Genomic DNA, 16,909 nt, shown 5'->3' with positions numbered 1-16,909 from the left:
ACATTTGAAAACGATGAAGAATTTCATGGTTGGTTCACCTTAGCTTTTAACACCGATGTAATTTGATTTAGGATCATCAAATTATATGACACTCAACGACTAAATTAGTATACAATCATTTTCAAATTACTCGGCAAGTGAAATGTCATCAATCTTAATCCTATACTAATGATGGGTAACTATTTGGCTTCTGACCTAGTTGACTTCATGTATATATATATATATATATATATATATATATATATATATCGTAATTTTTAAATAATTTCAGTTACAATAACATATACTGACAAATTTAAACCCTATCAGTCTAAAAGAATAACCATTTTTAAAGACCATAGGTTAAATGAATTTCTGAAAGAATTTTAAGAAAAACTAAAGGATATAGATTTGGTGATGTATTTATATTTTTATCAATTTAAATGCCGACATAAAAAAAAATAGATTTTCATAGTCTATCCAAGTTTCCACATGATGAAAATTGTGAAATTAAAGCAACAACCTGTAGTTTTTAGTTTGATCCAACTTTACTAATGATTCATATACAAGTAGAATTTCTTCTAGGGTTTTTTAGGAATACCATCAACACCAATAGTTGTATGATATATTCAATGCCATAGCAAATTATGATTACAGTTAAGCTAATACAAGTAATAGGTTTATTGAAACATTAACTTTTGTTCATTAACACTATATTAAAGTGAATAATAGTTTCTTCAAGCTAAAATGGATGTAATGTTATACAATTATCTCCTACATGTATGAAGTAAAAACACGAAAATGAATGATTACACTGACCCAGAATAAATCATTCTAGAAAAGTGTTTAACTGACATGAAATTTGGTAATTCTATAGAATAGAAGTCAGATCAAAATAGAAATAAATTTATTCATTTCGTAGAAAAGCAAAATTTTTACATACTACCAGATATCTAATAATACAGTTTTGCAAATACCTTTCACGATGTATAGTACTGAGATCGAACAAATATTATAATTCTATATCTTGAAGATTTATAGATGATACAACAATAAATAGTATATAAATGTCCTCTTACAAATTAATGTTCACCATTGAAAAACAGCAACTACGGAGAATATGTTAAGAAGTTTTTACATGCTGTCAGTCCAAGAATTGTCAACAGGACTATCAAAAATGATTCATGAAATTGAACAAATTGAAATGATTCTACAAAATATGACCCATAAAAATCAATATTTATTTTTAGTCATGACCACATTAATTTTCTGGGTGAAAATACTAATTTATGTTTATTGTTGTTAACTTACGCGGTTCAAGATTGAGATACTTTTTTTATTGTGATTCCAAATTTATATGTATATATACTTATCATACGATGGAAATATACTATATGCCTTTATTTACCTAAATTTTGATTAAGTCCGCAAACCGTAAACTTGGTACATTCTGTGCTAATTGTCGAACATCACATACAACATTATGGAGACGTAATCAACAAGGCGATTCAGTATGCAACGCATGTGGACTTTATTACAAATTACATCATGTAAGTTTAACATATTATAAATCTCGATGAATTTACGAAATAAACTCAAAGTAAGAAAATCACTTTAGATTGCACCGCCGAGGGGTCCCATACTAGGACGAAACGGCCGTCCAGTGCTTCAAGGTTTTCCATGGTGGTTGAGTTTCAATTGACTCATGGTTTCAACCAGTGAAATTTCTAAAAATCTCCACAAAACCCATTCTGATAAATTTAATAACCTTATTCTAAAATGGCGGACGACAAACATAATCAAATTAACTGTAACCTTTTTCTTAACTGGTAAATATTACCAAAAGCAACAAAGGATGAATTTAACTAGTTCTAAAGAAGAACTTTTGTGAATCTCTACGTTAAGAATTATAGGCTGACATAAATTTTCTGCTTGATAATTGGTTCATTCCTAGAGCTGAGGATTAAATTCCTTACCGAGAAATATCGATCAGCATTTGAAAAGCCGAATACGGCTGAGAATCCAGGAAATAATTGCTTAATAAAGGTCGAAAGGAGAAGAAGATAGCCAAAACACCATTAACGCCGCTAGTTAGTTAAGTGCAAAAGATTACTACACCGGGTTATATTAACCTAGTTTAGAGAAAGTATAGGATAATCCATACTTTATTAAAGCATCGTTATTATGAAACTATGGTGAACAAATGAATACTTTAAAATTATTACTAAATTCAGTATTCTATTGTTACAAATAACTGTATTCCATACCAGTTATTCTTTAGGAGCATTGAGTGGAACTTCTTTGACGAGTTTCATTAATAACCAAAACTTTTCAGTTATAAAAAAAACCCATGTAATTATTAAAATAAATGAGTACAATACTAGAGATATCAGCTTTCATGGTTCCATCAACAACATTTATTCGAGTCTTAAGAACATAAACCCATCCGTGATCGTTGATGAAAACTATTGGTTGATATATCGAATTCACGAACTTGATCAGTTTTTCCCAGTTTTTTTTTATATGATTAGTCATATGGTAAGTGTGTACATTAGAAAGTCGATTGAAGCTCAAATCATCAGTAAGCACGAAGTATTTTGAGCACAAAACATTTGAATGAATTTACACATATTTCACTACCATGTTGCATTAATAAATTATAGAGTTTATTCTATTGTTTAAATATATAAATTTAAAACACATTGATTATTGTACTCATAGTATCTATCATAAATGAATACTTTACTTTTCAATGTTTCTTGTTTTTGAAAAAATATAAACAAACAAAACCCCCTCCCCCCCAGATAAATCGACCATTATCTATGAAAAAAGAAGTGATTCAAACAAGAAATCGAAAATTAACTCAAGCTAAAAAAAGGAAAGATTTAGAACATTTCACTAAATTATTTACATCCAATAATACAAAATATGTTACAAAAGAATTACAAGCAAATAGTACAAATTCAAAAATGACACAATGGTTTAAAATCAATCAAATGGAATCAGCAATACCGAAACGAACACTTTCTAATGTATTTCATAAAGAAAATTTACTACTGAATGGTAATAAAAATAATAATAATAATAAACCATCTTATAGACATTTGAACTATCCAATTACAAATTTTTATTCATGTTCAAAATTCTATCAAAAAAATAAATTAGATAAAAATTATTATACTTATTTAACTGATTCTACAAATGAACACATTGAAAATAATCATCAACAATTGAATGCTGCAGCAGTAGCAGCCGCTGCAATTGCAGCCAGTTATATTAATGTTTCAACTTATTCAACAAATTCAAATTCAATATTATCAAATAATTCAACAGAATCTACATCATCACTATCTTTAACAACAACTGTTTCATCACCATCATCATTATCACTAAACAGTTCTTATGTATTTAATACGAAAACAACAGACAAAGTAATAAGAGAACAAATAAAAATCCCTATAAATTCAGTAGTTTTACAATCATCTAAATCTAATGAAAATGAAATGATCAGTCACAATTCACAATCTAATTTTAATCTTAATATAAATTCGTTTGAAAATAACACTTCATTAATTTCAACTCCATGGAATTCCTTTATATCTAAAACCATCTAAACTAGATCTTTTATTCTTTTCAGAGAAAAAAAGATAAACATTTTAAAATATGAAAATGTGATTTAATCGTTGAACTCATGAGTCAATTGAAGCTAGACCACTATTGAAAACCTGAAAGCACTGAAAAGTCATCTAGTCCTAGTATGGGATACCTCAGAAGTGATGCATCTACGATCTCGCACACGGGATTCAAATCCAGGACCTTTGGTCTCGCACGTGAACGCTTAACACGTAGATCAATTAACAGACATTCAACGGTGCTAATTTATCACTTTAGTCGATCCATGTCAGAAAGTTATCTATCAAAGACAATGGAGGATGGTCATGCAATATCGTGCATTATTTGAAGTTGAAGGATACCGGACCATTAGTCTAGAGGTTAAGCGTTCGCGTGCGAGACCGGTAGGTGCTGGGCTCGAATCTTGAGAGGCAGGATCGTGGATGTGCATTCCTTGGGAGTCCCATATGAGGATGAAACAGATGTCCAGTGCTCCCAAGTTTTCCATGCTGGTCTAGCTTCAAATGACTCCTGAATTCAACTATTAAATTACTATAATATCCACAAAACCTCTCTCTGAATATGAAAATGTCTTGATTAAATGTTATGTTGTATATATTATAAAATTCTAAAAATAATATTTGATCATTTTCAAACATACTTCTTAATAACTGTCAGTATATTTTGCTTTACTGTTGAAAAATTGAATTTATTTGATAAATATCATTCATATGTATGAACTTTTTAATTCTTCATTTATTTTGTATGAATACGAATGATTTGATATGTGGTTCAATATTGACCGAAAAAGTAACTTTCAAGTCACCATATCATACAGACAGAACAAATTATAATTACAGTTTTTTTATTTTTACACTTTTGGAATCTTTAGGAATATATCGTAAACTATGCAAGAAATAAGGTAAGTGGAGTTGTTTAATTAGAATCGCATGCAAAAAGAAATGTAGTGGTTCGTAATACATTTCAGTAATAAACTTTAGTACTATCAGAATAGTTTACCTGATAGTATACGAGCAGGTGCACCATGTTAATGAAATTATATGAGCACATCTAATAATGTCCTATACATGTGTAACGATGTCTCTGTAATATGTCCAAGTTTATCTACTGAGTGAACTGAGTAAACATCTACCGTTAGAACAGAACCGCTGAATGAAAAATTCAACAATCTTTCAGAACTGTTCTTCGAAAATGGAATCCTTAGGTTCCTATACAAAAATAATGCACGATTATTGTTAAATGACAAAACCTGTTATTAAATATACTATGATAATAGCTTCTGTATTGATCTTAGTGATCCAGTTTGATAAAAAGAAATATAGATGTAATAAAAATTAAGAGGATTCCACGTAAGACCAGAAAATAACAATCATTCAACAGAAATGAAGTCAAAAATCTTGTGACAAAATAAACAGATCAGCCTGAAATTCCCTAGTTCACCAAAAACACAAGTCAATCTAACTGAGAGAAGTATTCGAATATATTTGTACTTTAATCAAAACATACAACCACATTCTTTTCTTTAAATAATCGAACGCACGTTGAGAGTCAATATACTTTACTAAGGGTCTGCAGAAAATGACTAATAGGACATTAGGATGTGAAGTACTTGAGTATGTTGATCACCTAACTAACTTGGGAGCTTCATCCCAACTAGTGAATCAGTTGGTGATAAGTTTTGACACGGATATAAAAAAAGATTTCTTTGAATTCTCAAATTTGTCCCATATATGGATCAGACTAAATATGCTCCTGAATAATAAAAAGGTGAGTAAACGGAGAATTCTCACGGAAGCTAATCAAGACCTATGAAAGTAGAAGATATGAATAAGCTACAAGTAGTTGATCATATGTTTTCAAAGTAGTGATGACATATGGCGGAACCCCCAAGTAATTAGTATTGAAGCTAAATGTAGGATATTAGTTAAGACAGTGAGTTGGTTAGTGAGGATGTGAACCCTCATTTGTTAGGGTAGTTGGAACGAAATACACATGTCCAGAATCCAATTATCATGATGTGAAACGGTGGCTAAGATTGGAATGATTTAGACAAAAGTTAAGGGCATTTAGGTGATGATAAAACAACGCTAGCCATGAAGCTACGGACTGTGAAGCGGATCAGTGTTAGGTGCTGATCATACATTACGGATCCACAGGATAATCGTAATCAATAACTGAAGAACATAATTTACATGATTCGAAGCGGATTGATCCCTTATATTGCTCTCAGTCTCGAGTTATGATCCTATGTAATACTTTTTTCCCTTTGATTTCGTTTGTACTTTCTGAACTATGTCTTGTATTTATTGTTTGTACTATACGTGATACGACTTAAGTATTACTTTTCTCTTACCATGCTGATGTATAATGTGCAGACATGGAGTAACACATACTTATTGTAGGTCCTACTTTGTTTATGAATGACTTTTACAGCTGTTAACACTAAACATTCGATTACAAATGAAGATATATACAAGTTGAGGAATTTCAGTATGAAAAATCACCATCACTGACAACTAATTTTTGTTTGGTAACTATGTACTGCTGAAGGATTAATAAAGAAAACGACAGTTTATTACATAAAAAGAAGTTTAAAAACGAAAGTTAGTTACACAAGTGATTTTTTAAAAAATATTTTCCGGAAAAAACTAAGCAATATTTTGTAAATATTTAAAACAGTCCTACACAACTATTAGCTGAACGGCAAATACAATATGTGAAATGAATGCGTCAATCGAATACACAAAAAATCGCTATTGATATGAAATAGGAACAAGTCGGTATTTCCACAGACAGTATTTAAATGCAAATAGATTAACAGAAAAGCACTATCGTTTCGCTGTAATAGCATTTTGAATTGCTGACTTTCTAGCCAGTTTTACATTTGGGGAAGGAGCCAACCAAGCTTGTCGACAGATTGATAAAGAGGAAAGAACTCGAGAAGGTTTCGATTCTCTACTCGTAGCATTACGTTTATCACACGAAGATAAACTTCTTCTTCGAACTTTTACAGTGATATCAGAGGATATCTTACTGTGTTGTTTTAGCCAATTTGGAGCATCTTCACCAAATGGGTTAGAAATAGAATCACAGTCCTCATTTTCAACAGAATTATTAAACGGCAGACAATGATCGGGTTCATTTTCAGAACTTCTTTTTATTTCATACTGATGCAATTTTCCAGTCGACAAATTGATTTTAGGAGGCTTCCAAAGAGGTTTATGTTTCTCAAGCTTATCACCAGAATCTAGATAGCATAGACAAAATTCATTCTCCGACTGTAATAGAATTCCGTCTCCAGTCGAAAGCCAGACGAGGGACGAAACTAGAAAGTTGAAGTGTGTTGGGGCCTGAATATCCAAAAAGTTGTACAAAAAATATATTATTAATAATGTAGCAAAGTTGGGTATTTTATGCTGCTTTTTATGGTGTCTTTATTAGTAGAAGGACTGTGGTACGAACTATGTGACTACAATTTACAGCTATTAAACCGAGTATCCAAAAACAATATGTAAATTACTGTGGCTTTATTAATATGTAGACAAATCACGATAGAAAGCTGTAGATTCGTTGTGAATATAGATATGGATATCAGCCTAAGACTTGGGTCAACGATTTTTCGATATATATATAAAAGAATTGCTTCTGATGTGCACCCTGAGAGCAAAATTCATCCTTAACAAATTAAAACTCATTCAACTAATCACGTCATTATATCCTTTTATTTTGACTATCTTCTAGATTAGTAATTCTATTTTAACTAACTGAGCTTTACTCACTTTACTCTTACTCATTATCAGAGTTTGTTCGTTACGTAACCACTTGTTGTTGTAGAGCGTTCTTTCACATACGATATATACAATATTTTATTTAATCTATTGACTCTTTCAGCCATAAAGGTTGGTGAAGTCGACTACCTTTTCTGGAGACATTCATAGATGACACGGTACAAACACCAAGGTGAATTAGACGTATTAGTCTTGAACTTTCTCTCCCTTCATACATTCATGGTGACGGCAGACCACATATAAATCACATAGCAATGATTTATTATTCCTTCCCAAGTTGGGAGTTACTTTGTATATCCTTCATATGAGCAGTGGTCCAACTTGTTCCTCGTCCTTTGTTCGTTGTCATTCTCTCTTTTACTTGTCAGGACCGCATAGTTATTTCCCTGGTCAGATCACGTCGATTTCCTTTCAGTTTCAGGCTGTTGTTGTGAGTGGCATGTTTTGAGAATTCTTAGTAACCATTCTATTGATTTTCGTGTTCTTAATGCTTAAATGGGAACTATCTGTTCTTAGCCAGTCATTTTTATAGGACAGATGTATCAGTTTTCTTAGCTTCTGCATCTTCTAAACCGTAATCATTTCTATAATATCAATACATTTCTTTATTTATTGCGAAAAATCGACTACAATTGCAATTTAGGTATTTCATCATCGCTTTTCTAGTATGCCAGGTCGTATTCACTGAATCTATTTAATTCTGTAATGGTCGGGCTATTTATCTATTCATTTGGTAGATATTATTTCGGTGTCACAAAACCGATCTGAATTTGTCTTACCCACCTTTTTTGTGGGCACTTTCGTGACAATTCTCAAACACACTCTTGACCGCTTTGAACAAAACACTATCCTTTCTTATTTTGTCCATTTACCAATCATTCAGTCTATTTGCCTGATTTTGATAGTTTCACAATCTCCCTCAATTCTTCTATAGTCAAATTTTTCTTGTCATTCATTTCTAATATCATACGTTTCATAGTATTTAGCGGTTTCTAATCTCGTTGCATTTTTTTGACATAAGACTATTATTTCTAGTCCATACATTAAAGTGGATACTACTGCCACTTCAATCAATCTTGCCTTTGTGCTAATGTTGACATTTACTGATAGTAAGATCAGTCTTATTGGTCTTATGTGAATTATTGCAAGTTATCTTGTATGGCCTCTTCAGAGAGACCATTGTTACACGCCTTGGATCCAAAGTATTCAAGTAAATTTACGTTCTCGATTACTTTTTCCTCAATTTTAACTGTTTTTCTATCTCCACTAGCATTTATGATCATCACCTTGATTTTTTCACTTGATATTTTCATTCCGAGTTTGTCAAGAAAATTTTGCATTTTATTTAACAACACAGTTGCACCACTTGCTATCTTAGTGATTATACACAGATCATCCGTATATTCAACAAGCTTAATTATCCGTTCAGTGTTTTACTTACCTATCATCTTTATGCCAGTATCATCTTGTTTATTGTTTCTCTCAGAATTTCTTGAAAAACAAGGTTAAAGAAAAGTGGACCCTCTTCGCTCCCTTATCTGACACCTCTGTCCACTGTAAAGTGTAAATCCGTTCGAATCAAGTGTCATTTTTGTTTTAGAAGTAATCGTTAAACATTTCCTTTAATATTTGTGGGTACATTTGGTTCATTTATTAGTTTACTGATCAACCCCTTCGGCACAGTATCGAATGCTTTTATTAAATCAAATCCAAAGTACAATTTTGGATTTGGTAACTAAAGCACATTGAATTATATGTCGAACAGTTATTAGCGCTTATGCTGTGGATGTGAAATTTCGAAAACCAAATTGTATCAAGTAGAGTTTCTCATCAGTCTTTATATTTATACGGTCATATAACATTTCGTTATATATCTTTCCAATTACATCAAGCAAGAAAATACTTCTATAATTGACCGGATTTTTTCTATCTCCTTAATCAGCTGATTACATCTGCGTCTACCTGGCGTTGTAATATTGTTTCTGGATCCATCCAAAATTCATTCATATTTTTAAAGAGTATTTCTTTCAGTCTGCTTCCTTCTTGCTTTGTCATTTCTGTAGTTATTCCATTTCTACCCAGTGTTTCGTTAGTTTTTGTTCTTTTTAGACTTTTTACAACGTCTGACATAGAAAAAGGGGATATCATTTTCACTTATTTTATTTTCAGACTTTATGCCACATTCTACCTTTTCAAACAGCTATCGGTAGTAACTTTTTAGTATCTACATTTATTACCTGTTTCACGTTTCCTCGTACATTGTTTTTATTATTTAGATTGATAGTATTTCCTTTAGCCCTATATATGCTTTGTGATGCTCATGTTGTGAGAAGAGTAGTTCTAGTTCTTCCATTTTGCAGTTTATATATTCATGTCTAACTCTCCTTATCTTTCTATTCACTTCATTTTGTATTCCAGCGTATGCTTTTTGTTCCCTTCGGATGAATCATTTAACTATTTTTTTCCTCACATGTTTTCAGTCGTTGATTTCTTTCCTTAACTGCGTACTGACTTTCTCTTTCTACCCTTCGCTTAAAGGTTTAGATACTCGCCTGGAACGAAAAAACCTTATTGTCTCATCAAAGAACAAACTTTACAGGAATGTGAACTGAAAAGTTGGCTTATGTGATGATATCTTAACATAATACAGTGGCTTTTGTAACTCTCTAAAGATATTTATATTGTCGACCTTGAATAGCTTGGACAATAAGAGATACCCGATATAATTGGTATGTTTGCCATTTCCTATAAAGATATGAGTATCCGTTATTTTTCATATGGATTTGGAGAACTCAATCCCATCACCTGATAAAGGAGAGCACCGATAATGATTGCTCTTGCCCTATTGATATATATAAAGTGGGGAAAATTTGTTTGTAAAACATGTTACTATAAAATAAAACTAACCTGGACTGCAAGACATCCTTGAGGTGTCCACAAAAATACTGCATCTGAACCTGTACACAAAGCAAGTCGAGCAGAACACCTCGGATCCCACATCAGAGAGGATACACAACCACTAGTATGAATTAGAAGACTAAATAGACTTAGACGTCGATCAATTGACCAGATCCAAATTACGCTCGGACAATTATCGTTTCGTGTGGCCAAAAATCGACCATCTGATGAAAATTCTGTCAAACCAATTCCTACCTACAAATGTTTCAGAATTTTTTTGTATACATCAGCGTTATAACTTAAAAGGGAAATTCTGAAAATAAAAGAATATTTTTCATGCACTAATATGACGATGAAAGCGCGTAAAATACCTAGTATCATACTGACGAGCAAAAGTCACTACCTAAAATTCCGTTTCACATGTTTAGCATCAAATAACCATATAGGATCATTCCTACCTAATATTTCTATAGCCTAACCTTTTTGCTGGTGTTCGTCTATACTCTTAGATATTGTTAGTTAGCTGTTGATAGAAAATAATAATATTTTATCAATTCTGAACTGAAATTGAAAAAAAGGTTATTGAGCCATCCCTATTGGCTAGCTGTCCAATTTTCAGTAAGTCAGCGGATTAGATTGAACTCTTTAGAGGTGTAATAACTTGATTAACACACAGTTGGACGTATGTAAGCACTAAATCAGGAAGAACTTTACTTAGAAATGACAATAACCATAATTGAGTTCTGTTATTATGATATATATGGTACATACGTAAGAAACTGGGAGTTCGAGTTTTAAGATGGCTACTGAATTCAAGAACTGTTGGTGTAAATCATAAGTTGAAGTCCGTAGAATGGCCGTTGAGATTCACTTCGTACTGAATAGATGATACATTACATTTTCTAATGCACCAGGAAAATGATTTCATGATCAATTGATATTTCTCTCGGATATGTTAACCTCGGAACTTTCTAAATCGTAGCTGGTACCTTAATGCTGTGATAAATTTTGAATATTGTAACAAGCTATATTGAATAGGATACATGTTATTTGCTCCGCAAGGGCAAGATTTAAAAGTTACGAGGTTGATACAGCATAAATAATCGCTCAGAAAAAGGTTATTGGTGACTAACCTTGAGCTTTTATCGTGCTCCTAGGTTGATAAGGACACCAACATCAATCTCGTTCTATTTTCTTGCTGCTCAGAAAGTACACTTTTAGTATCCCGGAGGTTGGAAGATATCATATGTCTACATACCTTTAGAAGCACTCGAGTTTCCAAACAGTTTTATTCAGTATTCATTCAACTCTTTTCTATCTCTATAATCCACACTAGTACCAGTAAATCCAGTTTAGGAAACGTTATTCGTAGTTACACGGAACCACACTCCAAACTATACATCAGAGATGATGACGAGTTCTATCAAAAGCTTTCTGGAATCCTTTAGAAAGCCAGGCACTCAGACATAATAAATGTAGTGAGTGGTATTAACAGCTAAGTAGGTGGTAGGATAAGACGTCTTAAACCAGGTAACTGAGAAGATGAATGAGACACTAACAAACACATTGACTACCCTCAGTTGTTCTCTAGTTACTCGCTATCTATTAATAGTATGGATGGAGATCAAAATTAGACTTCTAAGTCTTAGTGAAGATCTGAAGAGCATAAACTTTGAGGACGGTTTTTCAGCATCGTTAGTTAGATTTTCCGAGATTCTAGCTAGAGTTCGGGAGCTATAAGTGATTCGAAAAGATTGTTCGTGGTCACTGATGGAGCACATAAACCTATTGAAACTCTGCTATTCAAACATCATTGCTCTAGTCAAAGCTTAAGACGGACTGACCTTGTTAAGTAGTAATCGTCAGAGTTCTCCAGTTCTACGGAATTTTCCCACAGGTATACTGCTAGAAATACCAGCTACATTATCTGAATTTTTACGAGTATTACCCTACCGCAAATTCACCTATTGACTTATAATATGCAAATAACAGTTTTTTTTACAATTTAGAAGCGGACAACATGAAGACTTATGAACACCTTGATCAAAAATCTGATAGTGTTCGGCGTTCATTTTTTTTCCTAACAAGTATAAAGTGCTACTTCAAAACTGATCTTTATCAATACATAATCAAAATATAGAGAGCAAAGTAGTTGAGCATTTTAGCCACTTTACTTATATTGGAAGTTCTATCAGTTTTGAAGGTCCACAGGCAATAACTCCACATTCTTATGAATTTGAAAATAGACTAGAAAATTATATAAAGTATATTTAAACGACTATATAAACGAAAAACAAATACATCTATATGGGTTGTGAAGAGAAAACTACAAGAAACTAAGTAAACTAGTGATTTGAAACAAGTTACATAATTACTACTAACCTTAGGAAATGCTTGGTTAGGATCAGGCTTAATTGATTGAATGGTAACAGGATCATTTAGTAGTTTGTACTGGACAGTAGATGAATCTAGGGGACCTTTAAAATTGGTTGATAAATCCGATGAAGCACCTGTTCGAAACTCTTCATAAATATCAATACGGTGTGCCCGATATGCTTCTAAATCCCCATCAACTTCATTATCAACACACAAAGGACGGCCATTAGGACTGAGTCCGAGAGAAGGATCGATTGGTTTGTTAACAGGATGCTTTAGACAAGCTAAACAAGTCCAATTGAAATCATTTAATAAACGACATTTTTGATCGTAGCTATTAGAAAAAAAAACAGAAAAGAATGAACAAGTATGAGAATGTTTTAGTTTAGTTGAAACTACATAAATATTGTTAAACCATAACAGTATACTCCTTATGTACTAACGACACTGGTTAAATCACTAGCGAAAAGCTTAGCCCTTTATTTCATTTGTATACAAGATAAGGATGAAAGGACATTTACGCATAGGTATACTAGCCTTCATTCATTTGACAATAGTTCAGTGAAATCTACTTATATAAAAATGTGGGCATGCATCCAAATTGGTTCAACTGTTTAAAAATTTCTATCATATTAAAACACAGATAAAGAAATGAAGGAAATTGTTTTCAATAAATTTCCTACGAGTTCTACAGTAATAAATCCAAATCAATAGTCCAAACGTTTAAGGCAAATATAGTGCTTGAAATTACAGCATAAGAATTTAGGATTATTTGTAAAATAAAATAAAGTTGTTAATGTCGAGATGACTAGTATGCAATTTTGATTTAGTTGCCAGAGTTTTAAAAGATTTATTTCCCATGAAAGTGTTTTAAGCTTCATTATTTAACTCCATCACGCATATTCAAAATCTCAGCTGTGGAAAAATAATAAGAAAAGCACAAGCACCCAAAAACACTTTTCGCGGAAACTTGTATTAATGTACAACAACTTATGAAATCGAACGTTCCACCAGCATAAATATCGATCCTATATAATAAGTGTTTGGATAAATATTAAGGTTAAAATAAAGCAACTAGTTTTCATGATAGGCTTATTACTGTTGTATTACACATTATCCAACAGCTTTATATACTACTACATAACCTATTCCCGTTTTTAGAAACAACATATCCCTATTTATGAACATTTTAATGACACAGTCAACTGGTTACTCGATTTCGGACTGTAGCCAGTGACAATAATTATATAGCTAATCTAAAGGATGTAGCCAAAAAGGGAGTTTTTCTCTCGAATTGATAAAATTAATAAAAATTCTCAAAGTATGCATACTATAAAGTCGCAAGATTATGTGTTGCATAAAAACCAAACATCAAAAAGGTGTTACTATACTGGACGACAAACGAAACTCTGCTTAAAATACCACTTATTTGCCATGAATAATGTGTATGAAGTCAAATCAGCTGACGTTACTTATCGTTTGCAGTCTATGAAATAAACTTATGTACCTCAACTGTACTTTACATGAAATTTACGAAAAGGTAGAAAATTCTGTTATAAAAACTAATATATGTAAGCAGTAAAAATATATAAGACCCTGTCGCCTTATTATAAGCGCTCTTTAATACACGTAACTAAATATAAAGCGCAAACACCTGAGCATTTTGCCTTATGATAGAAATATAACAATATTCCAAGTAACAAATTATCGACATTTATTAGGTGTACAAACTGGGATAATTGACTAAAACCAAGTAATTAAAAAAATTAATTAACACGACGAATAAAAACACAAACGAACCTCCCCAGCGCTAATAATTGCCCTGTGGGGGACCATGATACAGATTTTATACCCAGAAGCTCTTGTGTTGGTTTATAAGCACAATATGTATTGAGATGTTTTCCACCAACACTGTATATAGATGCTTTGTATCGCAAGCAGTTATCGTACACGAGGATATAGCGTCCATCTGGAGACCACACAACTCCCACGGCATCATCAGTTTCTAACGTTATGTTCCAAAGAATAGTCCACTGAAGTCTGCAATCGAAGAGACTTAAGTGATCTTGAAAATTCCGTCGTTCAAGCAAAGTTAAATAACGACCACTAGGACAAAATGCCAAATTATTTGCACATGCCTAAATACATAAAGTGCAAGCAGAGCTTACAGTAGGTAATCGTTGTAAACAATGACTATTAATACGACACCTCAATCCGTACTAAATATTTAACGATAACAAACAAAAAACTCGTTTACAACATATTTGTTGGTGAGCACTGCAGTTTCTCTACATAAAAGTTGTTTTGATGAATCGGCTGGAACACGCTATACTAATAATCGCCAAATGCTTCTGAAACACGAGATGCTTTTTAAATGTTTACATGGCTATCAAGAATACATCACAATTTGATAAGAATCGACTTTCAGGGGAAGTTTAAACAAGACATTCTTCTGGTTCAATTATAAAATCACTAGATCCTCATCTGGTATCAAGAATTAAAAGATATGCATCGCAAAGGCACTTTTGTTCTCAATGTTATGTTTTAACGTGTAGCAAACTAGAAATAAACTACATCAAGTGACTCGCAATGGAATAGCCCCAATCGGACTCTACAGTTGAGTACTTTTGATGTATACCTATGTTACTGCATAAAGATAGGCAGAAATTATGGTGAGAAATATGTGGAACTTTTTGACCACTGAATGATGAACCAATGTTCATTTAGTAGTCTCATAGTTAACGCTCTTTCACAGCACCTACTGGTTTGTAAGTAAAGCAAATGAAGCTAAGAATTCGAGCGAAAATTAAGTACAATGACTGGAAATTTTCGAAGATGACAAAATCCGGCATTCTCGAACTGGTCATCAGGTGATACTACCTTACTTGGTAAAGAAAAGCAAACATGATTTACAAAAAGTATTTATAAGTACCATAAAGATGGCTTCATTACTTATGAATTAAGTAACCAAGTGATCTACATTACGTGGCTCCTGCTAAGCAAGTAATAACTGTAGAGCATCAAGTCCAGTCAGTCAGTCAGTCAGCCACAACGTAGGACCAGGCACATATATGCATCGGTCCAGGTCGTCTAAGGAGGGGCGGACCGGCATCAAGTCCATATATAGACTTAATGTAACAAGAAGATAGAAATACAATAAACACAATACTTCCGAAAAATCTAGGGGTTTCATTTTCAGATATCACTTTTTTATTATTATACATTAAGAAAAATTGCTCTATTGATACCACTCTATGTCTTAAATCAGAGGAAAATCTAAGGGTTTACAAAATAAAACCAGAACTCACTTTAGGAAACTTTAGATACGAAACGGAGACTTCCGATATTGACCAAACGGTTATCCTCAAATAAAAATCAGTTGTTGTCAAGAAGTGTCTGCTATCAGGCGACCATATGGCATTAAGAAGTCCAGCAGAACCCTCGTCAACTTTGCATGTCCAGTCCGGATTTTCTAGGGAGAATATCTACGTGAACTAACAAAATATTAAAACTTGCTACCTGCACTATGCCACGATGTTTCAGGATAATCAGAATGAACAATGAGTCTGCTGACCACAATATGTTCTGCACTATATCTACACAACTGTATATCTGAAATATTTGTAGCGTGTTTGTTATACGAATAAAAACTTTGTGCTGAGAACCGGAAGCAATGTAAATACCGTTTGACGACAAAACAGCCAAACTATTCGTAACCTTTACCACATCCGAGAAGTTCATCTCAAAAGTTAAAACTCACAAAAAACCTTCCAGTTATGTTTTTTTAAATGATTGTTGCAACAATCATCAATCAGGAATATTCTGAGAGATTACCTCTAAATACAGAGGCGATTATTTTGGTAAATTCAAAGCGCTGATAGATCCTAACCGAGCCCTAAGGCTCTGTTGTTGAAAGAGTGTGAAGAAAGACTCTCAAAGAAGAAAATGAGTTGGGAAAATGTTAGCCGACAGATCAGATAACTAGTAAGCAATATGTATACTTCCATACATACATTTGCACTTCTCAATGAAAGCGATCAGTAACAGTCAATAAAATATGAGCATTAAACCGGAGCAATCAGATGATCGACCAATGAAGACTAGAAATAAATGGAACACGCAATCACAACAATCTACAGTTCCAAACCCGCTACACTCTTAGGACGCCGAACGCGCGCCAAAATATGTGATAGCAACCAAGTTCTAGTTCCGCAACCTTCGATTTCGCGTTGCAT

The 16,909-nt window shown here is 32.8% G+C and overlaps 2 protein-coding genes across 4 annotated transcripts in view; one reads left to right on the top strand and one right to left on the bottom strand.

Moving 5' to 3' along the window:
- The window catches only part of GATA3_1 (Trans-acting T-cell-specific transcription factor GATA-3), a gene marked incomplete at its 3' end in the record, with an annotated part of 21,493 nt that extends 17,900 nt beyond the window's left edge, over nt 1–3,593 (top strand). Inside the window, exons 5-6 of the mRNA XM_012944546.2 lie at nt 1,404–1,529; nt 2,784–3,593. Coding sequence (XP_012800000.1) covers nt 1,404–1,529; nt 2,784–3,593 — 936 coding nt within the window. The remainder of the gene's footprint in view (nt 1–1,403; nt 1,530–2,783) is intronic.
- The window catches only part of WRAP73_1 (WD repeat-containing protein wrap73), a 22,856-nt gene extending 5,947 nt beyond the window's left edge, over nt 1–16,909 (bottom strand). Inside the window, exons 1-6 of one of the 3 annotated variants that reach the window (XM_051213146.1) lie at nt 16,194–16,909; nt 15,983–16,159; nt 14,475–14,812; nt 12,681–13,008; nt 10,308–10,553; nt 6,647–6,962 (exon numbers count right to left, since the gene is read on the bottom strand). In XM_051213146.1, the coding sequence (XP_051069093.1) occupies nt 6,647–6,962; nt 10,308–10,553; nt 12,681–13,008; nt 14,475–14,812; nt 15,983–16,159; nt 16,194–16,415 (1,627 nt within the window). In that variant the 5' untranslated portion in view covers nt 16,416–16,909. Of the gene's footprint in view, nt 1–6,183; nt 6,963–10,307; nt 10,554–12,680; nt 13,009–14,474; nt 14,813–15,982; nt 16,160–16,193 lie in introns of those variants that run through there. The other 2 variants (XM_051213147.1, XM_051213148.1) reach the window with 2 other exon arrangements.

This window comes from Schistosoma haematobium, chromosome 3 (assembly GCF_000699445.3).
Source record: "Schistosoma haematobium chromosome 3, whole genome shotgun sequence".
Taxonomy (NCBI): Eukaryota; Metazoa; Platyhelminthes; class Trematoda; order Strigeidida; family Schistosomatidae; genus Schistosoma; species Schistosoma haematobium.
Note: the sequence above shows the minus strand (reverse complement) of the source record. Positions and strands in the feature narration are given on the sequence as shown.